This window comes from Cetorhinus maximus, chromosome 9 (assembly GCF_964194155.1).
Source record: "Cetorhinus maximus chromosome 9, sCetMax3.hap1.1, whole genome shotgun sequence".
NCBI classification, from domain to species: Eukaryota; Metazoa; Chordata; class Chondrichthyes; order Lamniformes; family Cetorhinidae; genus Cetorhinus; species Cetorhinus maximus.
Window position 1 is genome coordinate 96,887,601 of NC_135887.1, and position 20,448 is coordinate 96,908,048.

The following is a 20,448-nucleotide window of genomic DNA, read 5'->3' on the forward strand; positions in this document are numbered from 1 at the left end:
TTCAACAATATTTCGCCTATTATAAAATCCTTTACTAAATTCCTTCAGTACTTGCTAAGTTTTCATGCTTGCTCTTAACCTTTCTATTCTTTTTTGCCTCCCCTACACTTTTTCTACGTTCTGTTCAATTTCTTTTGCATCAGCCATAAACGTTTTTGTGACTCATTCAAGTATTAATATAAGAAACAATAATATTTGCTGCACTGTTTTCATGTGGGAAAATGTCTCATGTTTGTACATGGTTTCACATTTGACAACTTTTAATTCTAATTTGTCTAGGTGAGTTGTCTTTGTCCTCATTGGTATGTGCTATTCTAGAGTACCTTCATTTTTGACTGCTCGGCTTTTCAGTTGGTATTTTGAACCTAATTATGTGATGGCTGCTATTCTGTAGATGTTTTATGTACACTTAACTTACCTCATCTTATTTCCTAGACACATTGTTGAAACCCCCAAAATAAAAAAAATAAATACTGAACCTACAAAGCATGTTTAAAGAGAAAAGCCAGACTGATATTTTGATTGTGCACCCTTTCAGAATTGGGCTTCAGTATTTTGTTTATTTTTGACAGCCATCATTTTCAGGTTTCCTTTTTGTTTGTGCTCACATTACTTTACCTCTGTTTATCTTTACAGCAAAATTCAGGAAAAACAGGCATATAAAAATGGATGATTTTAGTTATTCAATTTGTCTATCTTCTATTGTTCAAAAGTCTATAATATACTCCGTCCCTCAGATTAACTGTTCCTTAATGCTAACCAAATAGGTTCAGCCTTTGCACGATCCTTATTATAGTAATGGAACTTTTGATCAAGTCATCTTTAGTCCGTTTTTTTGCTACTCTATCCCTCCTGAATATTTTGAGCTCAAGTCCTGCTCTTGCCTACTGCTAATTATATATTATCCTTTCAATTTGTGCCTCTCACAGATGTTAGCCATAATACTTTGTGCATTTAGTTACATAATTCAAATGTGATTGTTTGCTTGTCATGTTTTAATCCCTCATTCTATTGATCTGTTCTTTATAATTATCTTATACACCTTGTTTTGCTTTCTTTTCTGCTTCCCCAATTTGTTTTCACCTTCTCTATACTGTATTAGTTTATACCTGCCACCACAGAATTAGTTATTTGGGCCAGCTTGAAGCCCCTACAGGCCACTCCTACCCCCAAACTCATCCAAAGCCAATGAATTTGAATCCTTCCTTCCAGCCTTGAATTTAACTCTCCAATTTGAATTGGAGAATAAGTACATATTAGCAGTGATCCTGAGATTAGTACACTCAAAATCTTGCTCTAATCTGTCTCCTAATTGCTGAAGTTTCCTTTGAGGGCCTCCAATATAATTGATTCCAACTTCAACAACTATTGGCTGTTCCCATTTCCTCTCCAAAATCTTTTACACCCAGTGACATCTCATTCTTAAACATGGTAGGCAACCCAACATTCAGGTTATAGCTACAAATTATGGAAATCCTTGGTTACGATTGTGCTCCTGCACTTCACATATCAATTTAGCAATCACTTCTTCCTAAGTTTTGGCTCATGGTTTTGTCTGTTGTTGTCCTCCTCAGAGCTATATTTAACATATGACAAATACAAGTACTGAAGAGCTATGTCAAATAAACACTCAAAGCAGCCATGCACAGTTGATTATCGTCTCCTCTTACTTCGATGTGTACTACTCAGTGCTGTGGGATGATCCATCTCCTAGGATGTGCACACAGAGCTTCAACCTCCCAATGTTATGCAGTATGCTCCTTAAGCTCACAAACTGCTCAAACTCAAGTAGTCAGAGACAGTAAATTAGTTATCCCAGAACTTCCTACAATCACAAGCTGCACCTGACCCCTGCTGCTGAACTAAACCATTTCTCAAATAAGTGATTTAACTTTAGGCCCACTCTCTGCAAGGCTAAACCTGCACTGAAACTAAATTCTACACTTGTTTCCTTTTACACTTGACTGGCCTCTAGTTGCTCAAGACTAACTTGTCATCATTAAGCCCAAACATGTACTGTTTTAATTTGCACAATAGCCAAATTGCCACATTAAAAACTGTTTATCTCACCACTTATGTAACCAATTAAGTAATCTGCATCAGCTCAAGCCAGCAGGACCTGAAGTTACTCCAAAGTACTTAGATTTATAAAGACAACTGCATGGAACATTTTGCGGATAATCTCAAGTCTGTGTATGAAAACCAAAATTGACCAGATTCTTTCGGCAATCAAATGCATTCCAGTTTTAAGCAAAGCAGTTCAAAGCAATTTGTAAGCAACCCTTTTTATTAAGCAACCTATCATTTTAATCAAACCATGATACTTTTAAAAAGGGGCACCATACTAAAGATTTAGTTTATTTTTTTAAAACAAAGACAGGATTACAACCACTTTGTGAATAAACTTCAAACAGTAACCTCAAGAATGGCATTGGCAATTATGGGAGAGATTTGCAGTTCTGAAGAGTCATATTCGACTCAAAACATTTACTCTTTCTCTCTCCACAAATACTGCCAGACTTGCTGAGTATTTCCAGCATTTTCTATTTTTATTTCAGATATCCAGCATCCGCAGGGTTTTGTTTTTATAATTATGGGAGAGTTTCTTTTTGTACATCCGAGCACTGAGGAAATTTATGGCAATAATTTGTATCACTGAACATGTGACTAATAATTATTGGGCCACCATGCTCATATAACTTACACAATTCACTTTCATACAACTTAAGCAATTCACTTTATTGCAAACTTTAACTAATGGCATATTAATTTTAACAAGGTATATTTACATTGTATATTGGATGTACATCTGAAATAGGACAAATGAAAAATGTATCATACAACCAGAATAATCTGACAGTAAGAATTCAATACTTTTTACATTTTGTATTTGCTTGCGTGAGTGGTTAATGTCCATCCTAACGCAGTATTAAAAAAATAGTTGCCATGTTTTCATGCAACTAAACACACAAACATTGCAAATGAAGATTGTCAAGACAGAACAGGTTATTTTCTCCTATTTAGCAGCCACAGCCAAATAACGCCACTATTCCCAATGTTCTGGTTCGGAAACATTTCCTCCCCTCCCCCTCCTATTTTTTACAATACTTTAAAAAAATGTATACTATAATCCTACCAGTTTTAATTGATTGCTACTTATAGGGATGTGTCAACATCCCACCTTCAAGTATCTGTGATCAGCTATTTCAGAAGTGTAAGCAGTGAATCAAGCATTGGCAGCTGAATTGAACTGCCCTAAAGCAGTTAGGAAGATCACAGAAAATTGCATTGCTTGGTTTGATGATTTTTCTTCAAATACAGATGCGTAGAACTCTAAACCCAAACTGTCAACTTTTTAAACCAATGATGAAGTTGACAAAAATATTCCATTGACTTAGAATGTATTAAGGTGCTTGGAGGGTCCAACAATATAGATGCTGCAAAGAACAAGCCACACAAAAAGATGAGTGCACACCTCATTTTACTTTCCTGGAACAGACACTATTTTCTAAAGTGAAAGAATTCTTCCACAAATTCATCATGCATCACCATCATCTCTCTTCTGACTTAAACCAGTACCATAGGCACTTTGTCAAATGACACTTTTTCAAAACTGTCTTAGCTTAACCCAATACTAGCTGCCACTTCCATTAACAGTACAGTAAGGTCCCAATGAATAAGGGTCAACCTGTCATAACACTTCAAATCCCTGAATTTAAAAGTTGGAGTTAACCTCTTTAGTTATTGTCATACTTTATCAAAGTAGGGCTCTTTGCCACTCCTTAGAAGTTTATGCCAATAAAACCACTTTTAGCCAACCATTGTTACATTAAGTGCTCAGTTATCAGTTCACCCTGATTAAGTTCCATTGCCCTGGCAACTGAAATAACGGGGCTATATTTAAAAACAAATCAGTTAGTTAGTTCAATAGAAGTTTAAAAAGTTAAAATATAGTTTAAATCATTCAGGCAATGCACTGATGCAGACCTTTAGCAAAGAGAAACAGAAGTCACATGCAATTCAAGGCTAATCTTAAGTGTTCTTCACCTTTGATTTGAACAATTTCATGGTCTGAAAATGTAAAATACAGAGGGATGAACAAGCTTATGGCTGTTCAGTGACATACCAAATGATCAACTAGTCTTCAGTAACAAATATGTTTAAACTCCATATTAAAGGGCTTTCAATACTAATGTTCTAGAATTCAAGAAATGTTTACAAATAAAACCTGAAGCAAAGAGCCACTATTGAACATTTACAATTAGAATTTTCTCTAGCAATTGGTTTAATATAGGCAACTCAATCAAAATAACACTTTTACATTTGCATTTCACTTCTACAATTTACTCTGCTCACTTGGAAGAAACACTGAAAGTTAAAATTTTATACAAGATGAAAAAAAGTATGAAAATTTCTAAACACTTTGGTCACACTATGTGTCCCAATTGGTATACTTCAATTATATACGTCAGGTTTAAGTATACACATTTTTATAAAATATTCTACTCTTATAACCATTTAACTATGGCAACAATACTAATTATCACGTGAGTGGCAAGATATTTAATGGACTGATCATCCCGTTTATAAGAACATGTATTTGATACAAATGCACGCAAGAGTTCTTTGTATCTGCCAACATGTAATACCCTCAATTATACATTTCATTCAAACTCTTCTTTGCTTTCCATCTTAAAAAATCTGATAATATTGCTGGTCCTGATCCCATGTGAATTTAGTGCAGCAGTGACTGGCTTTGACAGGCCGAAGCCCAGTGCCTCCAGTGAACCCCACTGATACCCCTGGATAGTAGCTGCTCAGGCTGGAGTAGACAACAGCAGGCAGAATTAATCATGCAGGGCCATTAACCGAAGCTTCGGGTGGCAGGACTTGTTGAGTTGTCCTAAAAAACAGAAAAAGGCAATACAGGATGAAATTTTATATACATGAGCAAAAATGCAGTCAAATCTCTGTTCAACAATTATAAACAAAGATTTCTAGTAGAACAAAGGAAAAAAAGCTTCATACAGTTTTGTTTTTTAATTCTTTCACGGGATGTGGGTGTCGCTGGCTAGGCCAGCAATTATTGCCCATCCATAATTACCTTTGAAAAGGTGGTGAGCTGCCTTCTTAAAGTGCTGCAGTCAGTGTGGTGTAGGTACACCCACAGTGCTGTTAGGGAGTTCCAGGATTTTGACCCAGCGACATAGTTCCAAGTCAGGAAGGTGTGGGCCTTGGAGGGGAACTTGCAGTTAATAGTAATCCCATGCATCTGCTGCCTTTATCCTTTTAGGTGGTAGAAATCATGGGTTTGGAAAGTGCTGTTGAAGGAGTATTGGTGAGTTGTTGCAGTGCATCGTGTAGATGGTACACACTGTTGCCACTGTGCATAGGTGGTAGAGGGTGGATGGGGTGCCAATCAAGCAGGCTGCTTTGTCCTGGATGGTGTTGAGCTTCTTTGTTATTGGAGCTGTACTGATCCAGGCAAGTGGAGAGTATTCTATCACACTCTTGACTTAAGCTTGGTAGATGGTAGACAGGGTTTGGGGAGTCAGGAGTGAGTTACTTGTCACAGAATTCCCAGCCTCTGACCTGCTCTTGTAACCACAGTATTTATATGGCTGTTCCAGTTCATTTTCTGGTCAATGGTAACCCCCAGGATGCTGATAGGGGATTCAGCGATGGTAATACCATTGAATGTCATGGGAAGATGGTTGGATTCTCTCTTGTTTGTGGTGATCATTGCCTGGCAATTGTGTGGCTCGAATGTTACTTGCCACTTATCGGCACAAGCCTGAATGCTGTCTAGGACTTGTTGCATATGGACATGGGCTATAAATTAAACTATATTCATACTATAAATTAGTTCTTTTCTACCCACACACAATGCATATATTGAAAGCTACAAGGACTATTCATAACTTAAAACAGCCAAGCAAGAATTATAGGGCTTTAAAATAATGCAAAGAGATTATTAAATGCTCAGGTACCATTAGCTTCTCAACCACAGGTTTTAGAGTTTCAGTCTCTCAGAGTAATTAGCATTAATTTGAATCCACCTATCTCAGTGAGCATTAGTTTGATCAGATCTTGCTTGATCTCAGCTATCAGCTATTTTGCTAGGTGGAAATGAAATGTAGGCCTTCTGATTTGTATTGAATCTATATGACTGAAACAGGTCATTTGGATGAACTGGTTTATGTTGATGTTTATATCCCATGAGAGCTTCCTCCCACCCAAATGACCTCCTCCAGTCACATCCCTATCTGGGGTCACTCTACTCCCTGCCCCCTTATATGTAACACACCTCTCCTTAAATGCATCAATTCTAGCCAGTTGGGGTTGCTCCCCCTGACTAGGGAAACTAGAACAAGTATGCACAGTTTCAGTCTCATTCAGGACTGAGATGAGGAGAAATGTCTTCACCAGAAGAGTTATAAATCTTTAGAATGCTCTATCCCAGAGGGTTGTGGATGTGCCATCACTGAATATGCTTAAGGCTGGGATAGGTGGATTTTTGGTGTCTCAGCAGTCAAGAGATATGAGGATATAGGGAGCAGGCAGGAAAGCGGAGTAAAAGTCCAAGAACTGCCACGATCGCATTGATCATTGATCGCATGATCGCAAGCATGGTATGGTTTACTCCTGCTCCTATTTCTGTTGCTTTTAGTTTGCTTGCTACAGTAAAAGTCTTAGAACTTGAAATCTTGTCGTGCAATTCCTTTAAACAGATCATTGGGAATCCAAGTTCCTTTTTAAAAGTTGTTGGTCTCTATGGGGATTCTAACACTGTTCAATAAGGAGGCAATGTCATGCTCTTAAATGGTTTAAACTTTAATATCAATAGTGTACATAATTCTTGTTTCATAATGCATAACTCAACTATTTAAACTAGTCATTAGAGAAGACAGTGAGGTAATACCTTGGTCAGCCAGTCATTTATACAACATGTGCTCACTGCATTTTCCATTAAACAATGTGTCATGGAACTATCAGAAAATAGGCAGCACTAAAATTATATACTGCATAGTATACAGCTGTATAATGCGCTGGCTGCAGTGGAGGCTTACTTGATTTCTTCCATTGATGTCACATCATCAACAGGCCCATTCAAGGTGTCTTTTGCTCGAGACTTTATATTTCCTTCAGAAGGCTTCAAGCTGTTGATAAAAGTGTTAAAAGATGGAAATTAAACACCAGTATAGAAATGTATTCTCGCTTACACATATTCTAACATACCAAACTGAAAACCATCTGTTTTTAGTACTGATGTGTGCATGCACGACAGCTATCACTTAGTGAAGCAAATGCAAACCATTCCAATATCAAAAATGAGTGGAGAAGAGTGAAATGGTACAATGCTATGGTATAATTAGTAATCTTACTGTACTATCTAAAGCAAAAGCCCTTCATTCTTTGCAGCTGCAGTTATGTCAGCCGTGACTGGTTAGCTCTGTAAAACTTTGCATGTACCTACCCACCAACCCCCACCCCACAAAAGTATTGTTTCCATACAAAACATAACATATGTGCAGCAGTCCGTACATAAACCATTGTCCTCATGCTAGTTAGGAGGGATTTCATTAGATTAGAATTTGAAATTCTTTTCATTATTCATGTAGCTGAGTATATGAATGTCACATGAAGCATACGTAATTAAGACGCCAATATCAGCTTTAAACTAAAATTGACTATATAGTAGAAACAAAGCTGATGTAGCAAATAGCCCAAGATTCAAGCCTGCTTGCACATTCCATTTACAAACATTTAAATTTTGCGTAAGCAAACTAGTAAATGACAAGTTAACATCTGAAAGGTTATCAGATATGATTAAATTCTTCATAATTTGAATGCACATACCCATCTGTTCGATAATCATTAGACTGTGATGTTGAAGTCAGTTTTGGCGTTTCTAAGTTTTCTGGTGACACATATTTTGAAGAAACATCTTCAGAGGTAGACAACTTTACTTCCTCACTAAATAGAAAAAGGCAAGTTGATCAAATATCTAGAATGTTTTCAAAGTAATAAAATACATGCCCTATCACAATTGTTATGAAAGTCACTCTCCAATCATGCAGTATATGAAAATCTTCACATGCAAATGAAGAAAAGCATGAATAAATGAGCTTGCAGGCACTTTAAACTTTAACGTAGTATTTTGGGTGTCATCTCAAAATCATGCCATAACACGAGGAGAAATATAAGATCACATGAGGCTGTTTGTTTGCACATACAGCACTGAATTAATTTGCATTTAATTATAATACATACCAATAGGATTTCAACACTCTGAAGCCACAAGCACGAAAGAAAGAGAAAGGAAGCTTAAATTGTGTGAAACACTCAACTGAACTAGTATGATCTAATTATGATATTCAAACATTTCACACTCAAATGCTACTGAATACAGCTACATTAAAATATCTAGCATACTTCCATTATACTGCAAGAATTCACTACCTAAATGTTTCCAAACACCATTAAGTTGGAGAAAATACAATAGATCAAGTCTCACCACAAGCAGAATAGACAATTTGCTGTAAAGAAAGCTTTAGTTTTGTCAGAAATATAATATCCTAAAAGATAATTAGATCATAAACTGAATACATAAGGGTAAATAAGTGGCAGATATTCAAATATAATGCAACAAAGTTCCAACTTCAATTTTTCATTTTTTGAAAATTGTATAATACAGCACATCTCAAATTCCTTCCACCTCATCCAAATAAATAAGTGATAATATTTAAAAACTATCCAAGTAACTTGTCATGTGTGGAAGGGACACTTGTCTCTACTTCAATGCAATGATTCAGCATCATCAATGTTTGCCTCAAAAGTATTAGTTTCAGAAACTATATATGCACAAAAAAATTGTAAATGTGAAACTTAAAGCTATTTCTTTTACGAAACATTCAGCTCAAGAATATGCATATATAAAAGCAGCTATAAAAATCAGTGAGGCATTAGTGAACAAGGTTAGGTGGGATAAAGGCCTAATCTCAAATCCAGCTTTGTTTTTCAAATGCCAACATTGTACTTGCACTACAAAATTTCTCACATTATTTCTGCAGTAGGGCGAGAGAGAAATGGATGTTTGTTTTTATATTTTTGGGAAATATTGTGTTATTCTGTGGCAAAGGCTGTGTATGTGTTTATGATTTAATTAAGCTCACAGAGATTAATAGGAGCCAGGTTATCTGGGGAGGTTAGAACATGAAGAGCATAGATCTGAGATACAAGTAAATAGGTTAGATGTAACGTTTGTATTTTTAGATAAGTTGAGAATTTGTTTGAATATCAAAGGAGAGTCAAAGGTGTAAAGAAACATGTTTGCATCTTGCAGGAGTTCCATAGGTAAACAAGAAGTGGGGATATTATATTTTATTGACCTGAAAGCAAAATCAAGATGGAGTAGCTATAGTTGGAGCTGCTGTTTGAGCTGTGAGATGAGCAGCTGCAGATGTTTGAGCTGTTGAGTTGGGAGCTGTTACCTCTGGGCTAGGAGGCGGTACAGTTTGAATCAACCATCCAGTCAAGCCAGAAAAGTCTTGGGCTACAAAAAGCAGTTTTATTCTGAAGATTGGTTTTCCACAGCAGAGTGGAAGCGTCATACTACAGGTCATGTAGCATGCCTTTATTGAAGTTACAGCAGTTTGCCTTGGGTAATATTACTGGATTTTGTGAAGTTAAATATCTACATGGGAGTGTTGCCTGGAAGGTGTTTACATGTGGGTCTGACCAAGTGGAGTGCCTTTCTGGGGGACCGTTTGTAAGACTAACCTTAATTGTGCAACTGTAATCTTGTGTGCTTAAGTTTTCTTTTATTTTTGTTAACAAAACTTTTACTTTTAATTTTTTTAAATCCCAAAAGTGTTACTGGACCTCTCATTGCTGAGATCAGTATGTCGCCTTCTCATTTGCAGAATACAAAAAAAATACGGTATGGCCCGTAAGCCAGTTTCCCACTGGGATTTGGTTTGCGCAGCAATTAACACCGGCTGTAGTCATAACAGGTGAATGTAGTTATTCAAGTGGTTCTAATATAGTCAAACACATGGATAAAATTTATGAGTTTCCTGCATTGGTAATAATCTTACACTGATTTGAAAGATCTTGCTGTTCCATCAATTCTTTTCAAATCAGCAGGTAAGATAAAGAGAGGTTTGCATTGTGCCAAATGTTTTTGGAAAAGTAAACTGAGTGCATTACAGCTGATATTTAAAGAACTGCGCTACTGATACTCTGAACTGAGTTTCATTACATTGCACTTCTGGTACCGATAGGTCACCAAATGTTCAATTTAATGGTTTATGTTTTCACAAATCTTATATTTTAGGTTAACTAGGTATAACATCAAACAGAACATGTACAAGAGTCTACAACAAAATCATATTATCTGAATAAAACGTGTACATTTAAATTTCCCCTCAAGACTCGAGGCCCATCCAAAAGTAGGGAGATAATGTTAATTTACATAGAAACTTGGTTAGATCATCTTTCGGAACACTGCATACTAGTCGCCATACAACAAAAAAACTTTCTGCACCTTCTTGAACGCTCAAAACAATTACAAATGTTTCAGAATTGAGAGGATGCAACTATCAGGGAAAATAAGCAGGCTGTGGCTTTTCATTCCCTGGAAAACAGGAGACAGAGGAAGACTGGACATCGGGTGGATATCAAAAGACCAGAACAAGGAAATATAGACATAAGATAGCCACTAATAGATCAAATAAAGAATTTATTTTACACTGCATGGGAAAAGTATGGAACCCACTGCCACATGGAGATAGCACTGACACATTTAAGGTGGGGGAGAGGGAAACAGAGGGATACATGTGCTGTGTAGGAGGAGGTAATTAAGGTGGGAAGAGGTTCATGTGGAGCCTAAACACAGGCAAAGTTGAGACTACAACTCGATCAGCCAAGATTTTATTTAATGATGGAGCAGTCTCAAAGGGCTAAATGGCCTACTCCTGCTCCTAAGTCCTTTGTTCCTATGTTCCACAAATCAGATTGGCCATAGGGCCTATTTATCTGCTGTAGATTCCATGCATTTCCATGCAACCTAGCTCAAAGAACCCTGAGTGAAGTAACTTATCTCAGCCTAAATGATTGGCCCTTTATCCGGAGACTGTGGCCCCATGTTTGAGACTTCCCAACCAGCAGAAACAATCTGTGTGGCTACCTTAACAAGACCCTTCAGAATTTTGTAGGTTTCAATGAGATCACCTCTCATTCTTCTAAACTCCAGAGAATATAAACCCAGTATAACCTACTCAGCCTCTCATCATAGGACAACCCCCTCATCCCAGTCTAGTGAATCTTCACTGTACCGCCTCCAATGCAAGTTTATCCTTTCTTAAATGTGGAGACTAAAACTGTATACTCTATTCCAGATGTGGTCTCACCAAAACGCTGCACAACTGTAGCAAGATTTCTTTACTCTTGTAATCCAGTCCCCTTGCAATAGAGGCCAACGTGCCATTTGCCTTCCTAATTGCTTGCTGCACCTGCATGCTAACTTTGAGTCCCTTGTACATACACACCCAAGTCTCTTTGAACATCAACACTTTGAAGTTAGACACCTTTTAAAAAAAATATTCTGCTTTTCTATTCTTACAACTAATAACTTTACTCCCTACATTATACTCCATCTGCCATCTTGTTGCCCACTCACTTAACCTGTCTTCATCTCTTTACAGCCTCTATCCTCCCCATTTTGGTACATTACTCTCTGTCTCTTTATCTAAGTCACTAATATAGATAGTAAATAGCTGAGGCCCCAGCACTGATCCTTGCGGCACTCCACTATTTCACTGTCTTGAAAAAAACCCTTTTATGCCCATTTTGCTTTCCTTCTCTGTTAACCAATCCCCTACCCATGCTAAAATATTACCCCAACTCCATGAGCCCTTATCTTGCATATTAACCTTGCGTTTTTTTTATTCATGGGATGTAGGCGTCGCTGGCTAGGCTAGCATTTATTGCCCATCCCTAGTTACCCTTGAGAAGGTGGTGGTGAGCTACCTCCTTGAACCACTGCAGTCCATGTGGTGTACGTACACCCACAGTTCTATTAGGGAGGGAGTTCCAGCATTTTAATCCTGCGACAGTGAAAGAACAGCAATATATTTCTGAGTCAGGGTGACGAGTAGCTTGATGGGGAACTTCCAGGTAGTGGTGTTCCCACATCTGCTTCACCTGTTCTTCCAGATGGTAGAGTTCGTGGGTTTGGAAGGTGCTATCTAAGGAGCCTTGGTGAGTTCCTTGGTAATATTTTAGCATGGGTAGGGGATTAGTTAACGGTTAGAAGGAAAGCAAAGTGGGCGTAAATGGGGTTTTTTTTTCAAGGCAGTGAATAGTGGAGTGCTGCAAGGAACTTATCAAATGCCTTTTGGAAATCCAGGTATACTACATCTGCTGGTTCCCATTTCTACCCTACTGGTTACATCCTCAAGAAACTCAAATAAATTTGTCAAACAGGATTTCCCCTTAGTAAAACCAAGTTGACTTGTTCTAATCATACTATGCTTTTCAAAGTGCATTGTTAAGACTTTCTTAATAACAGATTCCAGTATTTTCCCAACAACTGATGTTGGGGCTAACTGGCCTAAATCAATAATGTGGGGAATAGAAGGAAGTTCACTACATATTCAAAAAAGATGCTGAATTCAAGATTGAAACACAATATTCTGTGGGATTTTAGAACATTCAACCTACCTTTTAAATACAGCAGTTTCAGTTTTGGCATCTACAGTAAGGCTGACTGTCTCTTTCATGGAGCCATTTGTAACTGTCTCTGTTATTTGGTCTGCAGCCACCTCTTCATCCTCTCCGTCAGAGAAGTTGGCTTCTACATTTAACGTGGCTGACACTACTTTTTGTTCCTTGCAGTCAAGCTGTGAGGTTGCAGCAAAATCTGTAGTTTGAAGACAAGATTAAATGTCTGTAGAGTTCCACAACCAGGCATGTTATATGGAAATCACATTTGAAAACTTAATTGACTATTATCTCAGACAATGTACAGTGCTGTAATTTGTTTTAAATGATACTATGTAAAATGTATCTGTGCTGTCAGGTGAGCCAAATTTCTTTTTAAAAAAGTACACTGAAGAGTAGAATTTACTGAGAAAAATCAGAATATATAATGCAAATTATTTCAAAATTTGCATCAGGTTTTATTATATTTCCTCCAAATAACAATTTATTTTCACCTCTGGAAAACAAATCTTTAAATTTCTTCTAAATCTATTCAATAAGACACAAGTTAGAAAGAATTAAAAAAAGCAAAATAAGAGATAATTGATAAATTAATCACATTAAAAGATAAAATCCCTGTCCGGATGGATTATATCCATGCATATTAAAAGTAGTTAGGGAAGAGGCAGCAGATGCACCATATTATGACACAGCCGATGGTAAAGGCTGAATTGTTCAAATCCCAGAGGGAAACTTGAAACCCATTTTTGCAATTTGTAAGTTTTGAGATGCAGGCTTTGAATTCAGTAGTAATAAGACCACTGAGTATCAAGAGGTTTTTATAAAACCAAATTAAACATTTATTAATACAAGAGAGATTGTAAACACATACATATATCTACAAAATTATAATAACTACAAAAATCTCCTAATTAATCTGACACTCAGTTACACCCCTGTTAAGGCAACAGTAAAACAGATTTAAACAGGCATCTGGTAAAGCACACCCTGGACAGTTGCATTAAAAATGAGTTTCTTTCTGCTCTGGATCCTTGCAGACTTGAGGCTTACAGGCTGGAGGCTTCTCACACTTGCTGGATCTTAAAATGCCTCTACCTTACACAATCTCTTTCTCTTTGAATGTAAATTTTCCATTTAAAAGCCTAGTGATACACTTTACCTCTTCTAACAATAACATACTTTCATCCCACCAATTTTATTAGTAGCTGAAAAAAAAACACATTGCTTGGCGTCTTCTAGCTAGGTGCAAGATTTCATTCGCAGTCCTGAATGGTTTCTTTTAACAAATGCAAATTTACACTTTACCTTCTACCCTCCTTACTTTTACCTAATTAACATCTCAAAAGTACTATACAAAGCACCCAGGCTAGCTGGCTTTAATCCAATTAAGACACACACAGGCACACACCCCACTAGAATTCTATTTTAAAATATTTACCAATAACATTAGTATATCTACTTGACAACCATTACATATATAAGTTTATAAATAGAAAAGGGAACCATGCCAGAATGGCAGACAGTTAATGTAGTTCCCATATTTAAAAAAAGAGAACTATAGACAATTAGCTTAACGTTGGTAATAGGAAAGATAATGGAAAACTTAGTAAACCATGCAATAGAAAAACATCTAGAAACTGAAGATATAATAAAGAGTGGTCAGCATGTTCACCAAAAGGGTACTATACACAAGTCACAAAAATTAGTGCAGCAGGTTCACAATACCGTAAAAGAAGCTAACAACAGAGGTAGTATTATTTGACTTGGTGTATTCTATAGGTCACCAATTTGCAGGCCACCAATCAGCAAATTTGCAGGCAAATTACAGAGGTGCAAAAATGAAAGTGATAAGGGTTACCGTAATTATTCTAAAATAGACTCGGTTGGAATAGTGTAAAGGGCAGTGATGGGGAAGATTCTCTGAAGTGTTCAGGAGAATTTTCATGTTCAGTATATTTCCAACCCTACAAGGAAGGTGGAACTGCTGGATCTGGGGAATTAGATGGATCAGTGGATCAAGTGTCAGTAGGGGGATATTTAGGGAACAATGATCATAGCATCTTAAGGTTTAGGTTAGCTACCGAAAAGAAGCAATCTGGATTTAAAAATAAGTAATTGGGGTGGGGGGGGGGTGTGCAGTTTTAGTGGGGTTACTCTCAAGAGTTTGAGAGAAGATTTGTTAGAGATATTCAAAATCATGAGGGGTCTGGACAAAGTAGAGAGAAACTGTTCTCATTGGTGGAATGGTGAAGGACCAGGGGACATTGACTTAAGGTGATTGGTTAAAGGGCAATGGTGGCATGAAGAAAAACATTTTTACGTATTGAGTGGCTGGGATCTGGAATGCAATGCCTGAGAGTATGGTGGAGGCAGATACAATTGTGACTTTCAAAAAGGAAAAAATAAGCATGTAAAGAGAAAATGACTGCAGGGCTACAGGGAAAGGGTGAGGGAGTGGGACCAACTGAATTGCTCTTGCTGAGAGCCAGCATGGACATGATGGGCCAAATAGTCTTAATCCGTACTGTAACCATTCTATATAGCACTGGGCTTTATTTCTAGAAGGTCAGAATTGAGAAAGCAGAAAAATTATGTTGAACTTGCATAGAGTCTTGTTTAGGCCACATCTAATTGGGTTACTCCCCTTACGAGTTTGAGAGAAGATTTGTTAGAGGTGTGAATGGCTCTGGCCTCCCTATCACAAAAAAAAAGGATTTTGCGCCACTGGGGAAGGTGCAAAGAAGATTTACTTCAATGTTACTGGAACTGAGAGGTTATACCTACCAAGAAAGAAACCTATCAGATTAGGCCTCTTTTCTCTAGAAAAGAGAAGAATGAGGGTTGATCTGATGATAGAGCCTAAAGATTATGAAAAGTTTTGATTGGGTAGGGATAGAGATGTTTCACTAGGTGGCAAGACCAAAACTAAGGGTTGTAAATATAAGACAATTACAAATAAATCCAATAGGGAATTCAGGAAAAATTTATTTATCCAGAGAGGTGTGCAACTGTGGCATTCGCTACCACAATTAGTAGTTGAAACCAATGTACCCTTTCCGTTTTTGCAGTGTACCGGTGACAAGTGCAGTGCCTTTGAATTTTTTTTGCACAACCACACCCACAGTAAAATAGGTGCTAACTTGTGCATGGCCTATGTGCTTGTGCGTGGTAACATGGGAACTTTCAGATTGCTGTTCAGCCACACAATTCAGAGGGAACACTGGTTGAGATAAATAGTATACAGATGTATTAAAGGGGAAGCTAGATAAAGAATGAAGAAGAAAGGAGTAAAAGGAAGCGTTAATGGGATTAGATGAAGAGGAAGCTCATGTGAGCATGGACCTGTAAACAGGTTCATCTGTATATAAAGTGATAGGGGATTCAATAGGGGAACAAACAAGTTTGTTGCACCCACATACGTGAATCCAGGTGGTACTTCCTGGTGCCAGGGTCAAGGATGTCACTGAACAGCTGCAGAGCACTCTGAGGTGGAAGGGTGAGCAGCCAGCAGACGTGGTCCCTATCTGTACCAATGACATAGGCAGAAAGATGGATAAAATCCTGCACGCAGAGTTTAGGGAACTAGGAAGGATCTCAGAGACAGTAACCTCCAGACTTCTTCCAGTATCACATGTAAGTATAGAAATAGCAGGTTAGGCCAGATGAATACATGGTTGGAGAGATGGTGCGGGAAGGATGGCTTTAGATTCCTGGGCTACTGAGGCCAGTTCTGGGGAAGATACAATACATACAGGTTGAATGGCTGCACTTGATCAGAGACAGGACCAATGTCCTTGCAGGATGATTTACTGGTGCTATTGGGGAGGGTTTGAAGTGACTTGGCATGGGTGTGAGGACCACAAGTTAACATTAGAGAGGAACACCAAGGTGCATGGAGAATTGGGACAGACATAACACTAGTAGGACATGGTAGGGTATTAGGTGGGATCAGAGTCAGAGGGAATGTTAAAGTCTAAATTAGAGTTATTCTGCATATATGTGAATGTGCTGACTGTGGTAAATAAGGTTGCAGGCACAGATAGACACTTGAGTGCAGTGAAGGGTAGGATTGGATACAAAATATTCTAGGACACAAGGTGTTCAGGGAAGACAGGGAAAGTAACTTGTTGAAAACGTTGACCGAATTCATATTTTAAAGTCAGAAGTTTAAGCCTTTTAACTTCAAACAAAATGGGGAACAGCTGCAACCTGAATCAGCCCGGAATTGTTTTGAAGTTTGTTGTCCTGTTTATTTTAGAAGAAACTGTTAAGTTAGACTTTTTTGGAGTGACGCAGGTGAGATTTCCTCGGCTGTTTATACATTTAAGAAAAGCAGAATATCATTTAAATTGAGATCAGGAGAATCCAGACAGATCTGGGTGTCCTTGTAGATGAATCACAAATAGTTAGCATGTAGGGTACAGCAAGTAATTAGGAAGACAAATGGAATGTTAGCATTTATTGCAAAGGGGGTGGAATATAAAAGTAGGGAAGTCTTCCTACAATTGAACAGGGCATTTGATGAGATGGCACCTGGAGTACTGTGTACAGTTTTGGTATCCATATTTAAGGAAATATATACTTGCTTTGGAAGCAATTCAGCTAAGGTACACTAGACTGATTACCGGGATTAAAGCGTGGTCTTATGAGGAAAAGTTGAGCAAGTTGAGCCTATACTCACTGGAGTTTAGAAGAACGGGAGGTGATCTTATTGAAACATACAAGATTATGAGGGGGGTGAATAGGGTAGATGCTGAAAGGATGTTTCCTCTTATGGGGAAATCTAGAACTAGAAGGCACAGCTTAAAGACAAGGAGTCTCCCATTTAACACAAGGGTGAGAAATTCCTTCTCTCAGTGAGTTGTTAGTCTTTAGAATCCTCTTCCACAGATAGCAGTGGAGGTTGGGTCATTGACTATATTCAAGGCTAAGTTAGACAGATTTTTGAATGACAAGGGAGTCAAGGATTATCGGGGAAACAGGCAAGAAAGTGGTGTTAAAGCCACAATCAGATCAGCCATGATCTTATTGAATGGCAGAGCAGGTTTAATGGGCTGAATGGCCTAGTCCTGCTCTTATTTCTTGTAAAAAAATGCAAGAATTTATAGAGAAGTTATAACGGGAGACTTTAATTATCCTAATATAGACTGGATTATAATAGTCAAGGGCAGTGAAGGGCAAGAGTTTCCAGAGTGTGTTCTGGAAATCTTTCTTCATCATTATGTACTCAGTTCAACAGGGAAGGTGGTGTTGCTGGATCTGGTTCTGGGAAATGAGTAGGGTCAAATGGATCAAGTGTCAGTAGGGGCCAGTGATCATAGTATCATAAGGTTTAGGTTGGCTATCAAAAACAAGGAGCAATCCTAATAAAAACAGAATATGCTGGAAAAATTCAGCAGGTCTGGCAGCATCTGTGGAGAGAGAAACAAAGTAACATTGAGTCCAAGATGACTTCTTCGGAACTGAAGAGAGGTAGGAATGTGATGGATTTTATGCTGAGGGGGATGGTCAGGTAGAACAAAAAGGAAGGTCAAGTACAGGTTAACGGGTGGGAGAGATTAAGTGACAAAGCTGTCATGGAACAAAAGGTGAAGGGAGTGCCTTTTAGGAGCAATCCATATTAAGAATAATTAATTGGGTGAGGGCCTGCTTCAAGGGGTGAGAACGGATCTGGCCCAGAAAAACTGGAATCTAAGGTTGCCGGGCAAAACTGTAATGGAACAAATCAGCTGCCTTTAAAGAGATAGTTTGAGTACAGTCATGGTACATTCCCACGAGGGAAAGGTAGGACAAACAAATCCAGAGCTCCCTGGATAATGAAGAGAGTAAGATAAAGCAGAAAAAGGCATATAGCATATGTCAGGTGGATAATACAATTGAGATCCAGGTTTAATATAGATTTTTTTCACTTCTTCTCTGAAACTAACAGAAGCAAAGAAACAGCATGAGAAGAGGCTTTCCGCCAACCGGTTCTGGGGCATTGGGACTGGTTCTGGGGGAGGTGGGACCAGTGCAAACTGGACAGGTTACACTTGGGCAGGACCGGGACTGATGTCCTAGGGGGAACATTTGCTAGAGTGGTTGGGGAGGGTTTAAACTAAAATGGCAGGGGGATAGGAACCTATACAAGGAGTCAGAGGAAGGGGAATCAAAGACAAGAACAAAAGACAGAAAGTGGAATAAGAAAAGTGATAGCCTGAGAAATCAAGGGCAAGAATCAAACTGGGCCTCAATGAAAAAGTGGGAACGGGACAAGTAATGTTAAAAAGTCAAGCCTTAAGGCTTTGTACCTTAACGCAAGGAGCATTCGCAATAAAGTGGATGAATTAACCGCGCAAATAGATGTAAACAAGTATGATATAGTCGGGATTATGGAGACATGGCTGCAGGGTGACCAGGGATGGGAACTGAACATCCAGGCGTATTCAGTATTTAGGAAGGACAGACAAAAAAGAAAAGGCAGTGGATTTGCATTGCTGGTTAAAGAGGAAATTAACGCAATAGTGAGGAAAGATATTAGCTCCAACGATGTGGAATCTGTATGGGTAGAGCTGAGAAACACTAAGGGGCAAAAAACGTTAGTGGGGGCTGTATATAGACCCCCAAACTGTAGTGGTGCTGTTGGGAATGGCATTAAACAGGAAATTAGAGATGCATGTAATGAAGGAACACCTGTAATTATGGGTGACTTTAATATGCATATAGATTGGGCAAATCAAATTAGTAACAATACCGTAGAGGAGGAATTCCTGGAGTGTATACGGGATGTTTCTCTGGACCAATACGTTGAGGAACCAACGAGAGAACAGGCCATCCTCGACTGGGTATTGTGTAATGAAAAAGGAATAATTGGCAATCTAGTTGTGTGAGGCCCCTTGAGGATGAGCGACCATAATATGATAGAATTCTTCATCAAGATGGAGAGTGACATAGTTGATTCTGAGACTTGGGTCCTGAATCTTAATAAAGGAAACTACGATGGTATAAGGCGCAAGTTGGCTATGATGGATTGGGAAACGTTACTTAAAGGGATGACGGTGGATAGGCAATGGCAAACATTCAAAGAGCGCATGGGTGAACTGCAACAATTGTTTATTCGTGTCTGGCACAAAAGTAAAACAGGAAAGGTGGCCAAACCATGGCATACAAGGGAAATTGGAGATAGTATTAGATGCAAGGAAGAGGCATACAAATTGGCCAGAAAAAACAACAGACCTGAGGATTGGGAGCAGTTTAGAATTCAGCAAAAGGAGGTCCAAAGGATTGATTAAGAAGGGGAACATAGAGTACGAGAGTAAGCTTGCAGGGAACATAAAAACTGACTGTAAAAGTTTCTATAGGTATGTGAAAAGAAAAAGATTGGTGAAGACAAATGTAGGTCCCTTACAGTCAGAAAGAGGGGAATTTATAATGGGGAACAAAGAAATGGCTGACCAACTAAATACATACTTTGGTTCTGTCTTCACAAAGGAGGACACTAATAACATACCAGAAATGTTGGGGAACACAGGGTTTAGTAAGAGGGAGGAACTGAAAGAAATCAGTATTAGTAGGGAAATGGTGTTGGGGAAACTGATGGGATTGAAGGCCGATAAATCTCCGGGGCCTGATAATCGACATCCCAGAGTACTTAAGGAAGTGGCCCTAGAAATAGTGGATGCATTGGTGGTCATCTTCCGAGATTCTACAGACACTGGAACAGTTCCTACAGATTGGAGGGTA

At 38.4% G+C, this 20,448-nt stretch overlaps 1 protein-coding gene across 4 annotated transcripts in view; it reads right to left on the reverse strand.

The window, feature by feature from the left end:
- Nucleotides 1-2,713: 2,713 nt before the first annotated feature.
- LOC144684844 (serine/threonine-protein phosphatase 6 regulatory subunit 3-like) overlaps nt 2,714-20,448 on the reverse strand; it is a 112,704-nt gene continuing 94,969 nt past the window's right edge. For all 4 annotated transcript variants that reach the window (XM_078549149.1, XM_078549148.1, XM_078549146.1 and 1 more), the window contains 4 exons: nt 12,727-12,925; nt 7,861-7,977; nt 7,071-7,160; nt 2,714-4,903 (listed from right to left, as the gene is read on the reverse strand). In XM_078549149.1, the coding sequence (XP_078405275.1) occupies nt 4,852-4,903; nt 7,071-7,160; nt 7,861-7,977; nt 12,727-12,925 (458 nt within the window). In that variant the 3' untranslated portion in view covers nt 2,714-4,851. The remainder of the gene's footprint in view (nt 4,904-7,070; nt 7,161-7,860; nt 7,978-12,726; nt 12,926-20,448) is intronic.